This window comes from Chondrus crispus, genomic scaffold (assembly GCF_000350225.1).
Source record: "Chondrus crispus Stackhouse genomic scaffold, scaffold_137, whole genome shotgun sequence".
NCBI classification, from domain to species: domain Eukaryota; phylum Rhodophyta; class Florideophyceae; order Gigartinales; family Gigartinaceae; genus Chondrus; species Chondrus crispus.
In genome coordinates, this window is record NW_005179005.1 from 212251 (window position 1) to 221502 (window position 9252).

At 56.7% G+C, this 9252-nt stretch overlaps 1 protein-coding gene across 1 annotated transcript; it reads left to right on the forward strand.

Annotated features, from left to right (window-relative positions):
* Positions 1–5948: 5948 nt before the first annotated feature.
* On the forward strand, positions 5949–6497 carry CHC_T00002395001 (hypothetical protein). The gene has a single exon (XM_005713459.1). It carries the CDS (start codon positions 5949–5951, stop codon positions 6495–6497), a length of 549 nt encoding a protein of 182 aa, XP_005713516.1.
* The last annotated feature ends 2755 nt before the right edge of the window (positions 6498–9252 follow it).

A 9252-nucleotide genomic window follows, 5' to 3' on the forward strand; every position in this document is an offset into this window, starting at 1 on the left:
CCAATCGTTTGGCTGGTCGTGCTCTTGGAGCAACGTGCAGCCCAACTGGTAGGCGCTCGCATCCGTGTCGATCATGTACGGACGGCCGTACCGCGGAAGGGCGAGGATCGGCGGAGCGATCATGGACTTCTTGAGGTTCTCGAACGCCTCCCGTTGCGCCTCCGTAGGGTTGTAGAAGTCAGGATCCGAATCCTTACGCGTCATGTCGGTCAGAGGACGGGCTATCTTCGCGAACCCCTTAACAAATCGGCGGTATACGTTGCACGCCCCGAGGAACGAGCGCACTTGCTTCAGCGTCCTCGGGAATGTGAAGGTTTTGAAGGCGTCGGCCGCCGTATCGGCCACACTTAACTTACCTGGGGAAATGACGTGCCCCACGTAGTGTACCTTCGGTTGAAAGAAGCTACACTTCTTGAGCTTGAGGGAGATTCCGGCACTCCGCAGCAAGCTCAAGACAATGTCGAGATGCTTCGCGTGTTCTCCGTGCGTACGTGAGAACACGATGACATCATCCAGGTACACGAGGCATATTTGCCAACGTACGCCAGATAGGATGATGTCGAGTGCGCGTTGGAAGGTGGCCGGTGCCCCTTTTAGTCCGAACGGCATGCGCAAGTGGCGAAACGTGCCCATGTGCGTCGTAAAGGTGGTCTTATCCCGGTCTTCCGGAGCGACCGGGATCTGCCAATAACCGGAATTGCAGTCCAACGTGGTGAAGACGGCTGCGTCTCCCAGCGAGTCAATGCAGTCGTCCATCCGAGGCAGCGGATACGAATCCGCTGCAGTCTTCGCGTTGAGACGCCGGTAGTCCACGCAGAACCGAAGAGATCCGTCTTTCTTCGGTACGAGCACCACCGGGGACGCCCACTCGGTGCTCGCGGGTTCGATAACCCCTGCGTTCAACATCTTGTTGACCTCCTTCGCGACCATTTCGCGCATGGCGGGCCCCTTACGGTAGGGCATCGAACGTATCGGCTTCGTACCCGGTTCGAGAGGAATGCGGTGTTCCGTCGCTCGTATAGTTCCGAGCTCACCGCTCCACAGGCTCGAGTGCTTACGGAGCATCTCGAGTACGTGGCCACGGAGCTTGTCATCGTCGATGTATGACAAGTCGATTTCTTTTTCCCAATCCATCGGTGGATTTTCGGGATCCTTTTTCTGCGGGGGTACAGTACCCTCCGCCGTCGGTTGGTCTTGAGGTGGCCGTTCGTCCGTGACCACCCCCTTCTTCACGACGGTCGTCCGTTCGTCGGAGCTCGGTCGTCCAGCTCCGGCCTTCCCGACTTGATCGGTCAAGTCGGTCAGGTGTAGCGCGTGCGCGATCCCCTCGGCAACCCTCCGTTCGGGCGTGAGGATCGCGAGGGGGTTGCGCTTCGCGTATCCCACGACGGTGTGCTTCGGAAGCCGCCTTTCCCGTAGCGAAAAGTTCGCGACGATGACGTCGAAGGTCTGATTCGGCAGAACCTCGGCGACGCCATTCGTCAACCTCACTCCATGTCGGTGTTGGAGTGAGGGCTTTGGTTCCAGGAACACGAGGCCCCTCCCCGCGGTGGTGACGCGCACTCGGGCTTGCGACATCGCGGGGATGGTAACCCAGCGGGCGAGTCGGATCGCCTGCGGGGCCTCATCCCGTACATCCGGCCGGCTCGTTTGGCGTCCGTGTCGCCTTGTAGGGGGAGTTGGCTTCCCCTTTCCGTCGACGATGGCTACGGAGCCACCGTGTCGAAGTTCGAGCTTCTGTCCGTCGATGTCGATGCTACGTACGTGGGCATCGATGAACGCCGTGCCGAGAAGAACGGGAACGGCAAGCTGTTCCGCCACCACGAACGGTATACGGAACGTCGTGTTCCGCAAACGGACTGCAAGGCGGACGACCGCCGTAAGTCGAAGCGGGTTACTGTTCGCGCCAGCCAGTCGGGGCAATGGCGCGTCCCGTATTACGAAGCGGGTCCAGTCGGGAGGGAGGTCGGCCTTCCTCACTAAGTTGTAGCCCGAACACGTATCGACGGCGATCGTGTGGGGCTTGAACGCGTTACCTTCGGTGGCCACGGAGCCAAGGACGTTATATATCTTGGACGTCATGAGGCATACAATGCCGTGGACCATCTTGGGCGCAACCCGCTCGGCGAGATCGTTCCGCCGAGGTCGTCGCCTTCGGTTCTGGCCCCTCCTGCGTTTCCTTCTACCTGAGTCGTGGGGCTTCCGCGTCTCCGTGATGCCCCCTCTGGTGCTTGAGTCCGTACGTGGCGGACATTTCGTCGGCTCCCTTGGCCTCACAGGAGTCTGGAGGTCGACCTGTTCTTTTCGGTCGTCGGTACTCCCGTCCTTTTCGTTACCCATCACCGGTACTACGGGCGTCCCGGTGCTGTCCTCTCCGAACGTCGGGCTTACGGAGGCCTCGACGTTCGCTCCCCCCTGTATCGGCATTGCAGGGGCTACCGTGCTCGCTTCCGGTGGCGAGGGGTGTATTATCGGACAATACCCCCCGTGACCTAGGCGAGCACGTGGGGACCGGTCGAGTTCGTGGGGACAAGACGGCTCACGCGACCGCGTGGACGTAACCGTCTTTACCCTTTTTTCGAACTACCGGTGCTATCGGAGCTACCTTCCTGGCTATCGGCGGCCAGGTCTTCTCCCGCTCCTCGGTCCCGTGGGTCGGGACGTCTCACCCACGGCGGCACCACGTTATCGGCGAAGTATTCGGGTACTTCTAGACCTTGACCTGCGACGTCCGGACGTCGCAGGATATGGGGGACAGGGAGAACCGGTTCTCCTTCGTGATTCTCCTCGGGTAGGGGATGCGGACCCTCTACCCAATCTTGCAAGTACATGATCGCCTTCTGTACCTGTTGAGGTAACCGAGAACGGTCCCGGTCACCTCCCCTTCCTTGACGGGGATACCTCGTGTCCGCCTGGCGGTAATCGGGTCGATCACGACGATCGAGTTCGTTACGGCGATACCCACCTCCACGTGGGGCGAAGCGTGCGCCCCCACCCGAACGATTCGGGAAACCTTGACGCGGGGGACGGCCCTCGCCGACCGACTGCCGGAGGAGGTTACGCGCACCGGGGCGCGTCTCCATCTGGTATCGGTAGTTCCTGTACGCTGTGAACATACGTTGTTCCGGCGACAGGAACGGGCAGGCGTACATGGCGTGCCCGTACGTACGGCACAGCCAGCACACGTACGCGCTGCCATCCGTTGAGGCGAAGGTCGCCGCGTGGTGCGCCTCCTCATCGGTGAGGAGGGGTACGCGAGGGGCTTCGGCTCCTGCATCTCGATTCGAGATGTCGAACTCTGCGACCCGGGGGTCCGTACCCCTTGCCACTCTTGGAGTGTGCGCGAAGGCGGTCGCGTAACTGGATGTCGTTCCGGTCGACATCGGCGTGGGAGGTCGTCCTCCCACGGGCCCCGTTCCTTGCGTAATGAGGACAGGGTCAGCCTGCCACTCATCCTCCCCGACATGGAGGGTAGAAGCGGGCGAACTTGTTGCGGCGGACTTCGTAGTCCTGCTAGCCTTCCCTGCCGGTTTCGGGTCCGGCAGAGGTAGCCCGCGCCGGGCGCGGTACGTAGTCCCTTCCGCCGTGGCGATGCGGTGGATAGTTGGTAGATCGGTCTTCTGGCTGCTTGGCAGCCGCTGAACGGTCTCGGAAACTGCGGCACGGGTCGCAGGTGCGAGTCCCCGCACGAAGTAGTGCGCGAGGGACTGTTCGGAGAACACTGCCGTGCATCGGAACGCGGCAGTTTCCAACCGGTCCGCAAAGGTGCTCTCCGTTTCGTGGGGTTTCTGTCGCGCCGTAGCGACAGCGTCGTACGCTTCACCTAACACGTCGTCCGTGAGGTAGCGTTTCAAGAGTTGATTTACGAGCCCCGGCCAGCTCACGTCGTCGTGGAGCTGGCCGGCGCGGAGGCCACGCATCGTATAACTCGTATACAGGCGCTCCGCATCGCGCTCTAAGAAGTGCGCCAGAACTCGTATCGCAACACCTTCCGTCAGGTGTTGCGAGTTGAAGGTTATCCGGATATCCTTCAAGAACGGCAGCAGCCGGATCGGGTCCGTACCGTCGAAGCTACGCATCGTGGGACGGATCCCACGACAGCGTTGGACGTACTTCGCGATCCGTCCCGCGTCACCCGAGGTGACGAGCCTCGAGGTGTTATCCAAGCGGTACATACGATAGTCAGCGACGGCGCTGAACTCTTGGATCATCGTATGTACCGGCTCGAGTCCGGGTTCAGCGGGACCCAGCGTGCCGAACGGGGTAACGGGTAGCGTACGGACGTCTACCGGTCCGGGTCGCGCGGTGTGGTCCACCGGCGGGTAGCCGCCCCAGCGGGGATCGACGGAGAACATGGGTTCTCCGGATCCGCGAGCGGCTACTCCACGGTCCGGGTCGTTACGATACGGCACCCGTCCCGTCTGCCACATGTTTCCGGGGACATGTGGCAGAGCTTGGGACTCGGACGCGACGTTGGCGTCCATCCGAGGTCGTCTTTCTCCTGCGTCTCGACTGGGATCGGCCACAGTTGGGCGCCATCCTTGCGGGGCGGCAGCGTCCGGAGGTACAGTACCACCGGGCCCTCTCGTGGGGGCACCGGGCAGCCTTGCGGCCATGGTACGTTCCAGGTCACGGGCACGCTGCCGCGTGGACTCCAGCTCAGCGGTGAGGTGAGCAAAGGCACCAAGTTGCTCCGCCGAGGGAGGTTGACGAGCGTCAAGACGTCTCGACGAAGTCGGCCTTGCGGGACGACCTTCCCCATACGTAGCGGGGTTCTCGGGACGCGAGTCTTCGACGAGCACCAGTCGCGATTGCAACTGGTCGACCAGTGCTCGGAGATTCTCCAGCGACTGGGTGACACGGTCGAACCTCCCCTCGCGGATGGATCGGAGCTCGTCCATGCAGCGCGAATAGACGGCGTCCGTAACGTCGATGCGGAGGGAAGTACGGACTTCCTCGATGTAGTCTGCGATGCGGTCGAACATCGCCGCCGCTTGTCCTTCGGGGGACTCGGGCGACGGTTCGCGGTCTCGGAGACCAGCGTCGCCGTCGCCGAACGGCGGTGATGGGGCGTGCATAGCGGCCGCCCTCGGATCCGCCGGTTCGGAGCGGATCGAGGGGGCGTATTCTTGACTCATCTCGACGCGTACGGACGCGGAGGAAAAGGAAAGTCTTCTCGGAAGGATCTCGGGGTCTTCTAGGTCGGGAGACCACTGTAGCATAAACACCCCCAGACGACTGGAGGTGTATGCGCAGTTCGACCTGTAGACCCCGGTTCGGAGAAGGGGTGAAGCGGGCCAACCAGCTACGGAACCGGGCTCGGGCCCGGGTAGCGGTGGTAGAGCGGGAGCGAGCAGGGACGCGCGCACGCACGAGCGGATCGACGCCTCGACGCCCCGGAGCAGCACTGGGTGACGTACCAGTGCTGACGGGCGGAGGCGGTTCCGTGCTCGCTCGCGTGCTGCGCGTCCACTCCGGCTCGGCTCCGACTAAACGCGCGCGGAGAGCGAAGGCGACGTTTAGAATAAGCTGGGTGGACTCACCTTGGCGGTCGGTTGAGGACAAGCCCGTGCTTGTCCCCTTCCGCCGCCGTCGGTCCGCTCCATATTTAATATACAAAACAATCTATCATAACACTACAGTACCTCGGTGCGGTAGTGGGCTACTGTAGTGCAGGTCGGCCTGCACTGTAATACTGTCAGCTATGTCGAGGCTGACAGTACACGTATTACTCGTGGTGCGTACGCGCTTCGTTCGCGCGCTGTACACGTGTGCACGTGTATGCGCGTGTCCCCTGTCCCCGTGGTGTACACGTGGACACGCGCAGTTGTACTGTAGAGCTCGACGCTCTACAGTAGCTGATCTAGTTCTTGATCTAATCTAATCTAAAGCCCCAGGGGGGGGGTTATGCTACATGTGAGTCACACTGGGCAGGTGTAAAACGAGTAATGCGATACGTGCAAGGGACTCGAAACTTAGGAATCGTGTTTGACAATAAATCCAAATCGCCGGAGTTGCTCGGTTTCAGTGATGCTGACTGGGCCGGTTGTTCAGACTCTCGCAAGTCGACCAGCGGATATGTTTTCAAGTTCTGTGGTGGAGCTATCAGTTGGAGTTCCCGGAAACAGACTGTGGTTGCGACTTCGACGTGTGAAGCTGAGTACATTGCACTATGTGAAGCGTGTAAGGAGGCGACCTGGTTGCGTCAAGTTGTTGCTGATGTCCTCGGACTTGATTCTGATCCCACGATCATGATGGGGTGTGACAATGCAGGGACGATTTCGTTTGCACAGAATGAATCGATCAACCGTCGCAACAAACATGTTGATGTAAAATACCACTACGTACGAGATGCTATTAAGAGAAACATTGTGAATTTGTCGCATTGTCCGACGACTTCGATGCCTGCGGATATCTTAACCAAAGCACTTGGGCGAATTCTATTCCAGAAGTTTGTAGAACTTCTGGGGCTTGCAGTGTCCAGTAAAAGCATGTGATCGAGGGGGAGTGTTGGAAATCTTCGACCACATGCTAAGCTCCAAGCCTGACAGATATTACACGTGTACGTCGACGAAACCTAAAATGCTTGCAAGAGCATTCTCAGGATGTTTGGTCTTCAAGGTGGACACGTGTCATATTTGTACACAGTTGCACTTTCCTATCATTTCCGAGCATGTTTCAATTTTGGTGTTGACACGTGTAAGTTATGTACATCGTGGCACTCTACAGTACATTCTGAACATGTTTCATTTTTCTCGATCTGACACGTGTGTGACACGTATGACGTATGTGCCACAGTGGTTATTAATCGTAGTGTAAAATCTGTAATCTACAGTACAGTACATTCAGATATTATTGACTCTCAAAACGGTCCCAAATTATTAGCAAGAGAGAGTGCAAGAAGGAGAGTCATTTGATTATCAACGGAGAGTGGAAGTAGGAGAGTCACTTGATTATCAACCGAGAGTGCAAGAAGGAGAGTCATTTGATTGTCAACGGAGTGGAAGTAGGAGAGTCACTTGATTATCAACCGAGAGTGCAAGAAGGAGAGTCATGTGATTATCAACCGAGAGTGGAAGTAGGAGAGTCACTTGATTATCAACGGAGAGTGCAACAGGGAGAGTCACTTGATTATCAACCAGTGCAAGAAGGAGAGTCACGTGACCAGCCCTAATGGCTCGTATTGTATGTAGTTCGAAGAGTATAAGTAGCGCCAATAGTTGGCGACCAAGAGTAAAATGGCATCAATTTCTTTTCCCGTCAACCACCAGCAACCTTCAACCATTCTTCTTCCCTCTGCCCCGCTGACCTTTCTATATAGCTGGATTTTCTGCTTCCAGATGTAAAAGTTAGATGCGGTCAGCTTCTCGATTCTGACCGATCCAGAGCTTTGGTCATCCATTTCGCCGAATGGATGTACGTACCCTTCGAGTATACAAGGTCTTCCGTTCCGGGATCCCAAGCCGTTAACCGATAGTCAACACAATGGCAAGCCCACCCGTATAAGAAGTTTGTAGCGATTACTCGGAAACGTTCTTGGTGCTTGTCCCGGCGGAGTGGAACAAGCGTATTCTTCTTAAAAATGCCTTAGGGCGCTACCCCTGTATGTCGGCCAGTGCGGGTCTTTCGACTGTGAACTAAATCAAACGTGCCACGAGTAAGCACAACAACTTTGCCTGTAGACGAACCAGGACTTTTGGTCACTACCGCGAACGGTCGCTGCAACCTAAATCGGCTTGTCCAAACTTGATACGGTACTACCCCAATGAGGTTTCCCACAACACAAGAATGAAACTGCCTTCGTCGTACTCGTGTGATTTGTTCACAATCACGCCTAGGGTCACCCTCTTCCGTGCGAACTTAATCAAGGTACGCGACCTTATACACGTATAGTGAGAGGTTCAGTGTTTAGGCACGTATTCTCTTCACCCAGGGGACCGAAGTCGTACCTATAGGGCTAATACCGAGAGCGTTACCCACACCGCCGACGCACCTCCCGAAGGCAGAGTGCGGATCGACTAGACCAGTACACTGTGATCCTCCCCGAGGATCAGTGTTTCGTCTCTCGACGATTCTTGGTCGGACCCTCGCTCAAGTCAGATTTCCAATGGCACAAGCCTTTCACCAAGAGCGAGGGTATCGGCAGCTACGACGATCACCGGCGTGATCGAAGGGCAGTCTTCTTGGATTGATATGGTACGTTGGCGACTAGGGACTACACCCACAGCTCACACAGCGATTGCCAAGACCAAGCTGCAACAGACACGAAGAAGATCCACCAAGTTGAAACGACAGCAGATAGACGGAGACGAACGACCAAGATAATAACGACAGCAAGTAGACGGCGATGGAACAAAACAAACGACGGCGGCGATGAAAACGGCGGCGGAAACGACAGCAGAAACCAAAACGAGAACGACAGCGGAGACCAAAACGAGAACGACAGCAGAAACAAACAAACACGAAAGCGGCAGCAGAAACTGAGAACGAGCACTCACACAGCGGAACAATAACGTTGAACTGGGCCCATAACCTACTGGAAGATCAGCAGGGCAAAGGGAAATCGAAGGACGGTTGATGAGGTGAAGTTGAAGGATTGGGTACCGATTTTCTTTGAGTCGCCAAACTTCTGGCACTACTTATACACTTCTGCAATCTTCTAGAACTCTACTACCAAACACTACGACACACATACTACAAATGTATTGGCTCTAACACATGTGCCCGTCTTGCTACTCAGCCAAACTGGCGATGGCCCAACGAACAGAACAGAAAACCGCCTTACGAATTAGCACTGTCATGACGGAGAAATTAGTAAGGCAGTACAACAAAGCACAGCAAAGCACAAATTCCCTTACTATTCCAAATCCAGCGTGGCACAAATTCGTAAGGCACGTTTACAGCTCACACGTTGCCTTACGAATTCAAATCAATCCTGCAAGGACTGTTTACAGCGCACGCGTTGCCCTATGAATCTGAATCTCTCGTGAGGTCCTGTCCACTGTCAATTACAACAGTGCACATTTTGCCTTACGAATTCAAAACTCGCGCAACGGTATCTTTGTGTCCTGCTGTACCCGTGCTGCACTCCATGGATGCTGTAAACCTTTGGCACGTGCCAGGCACCCGCCACCAAGGTTCTACACTTTGTCTGTAAGACTGCAGGCGTACTGTACGCGTCCGACCGTGTAATGAGGACATGTGTCCAGGTCATACACGTGTCGGGCGAAGAAAAATGAAACATGCTCAGAT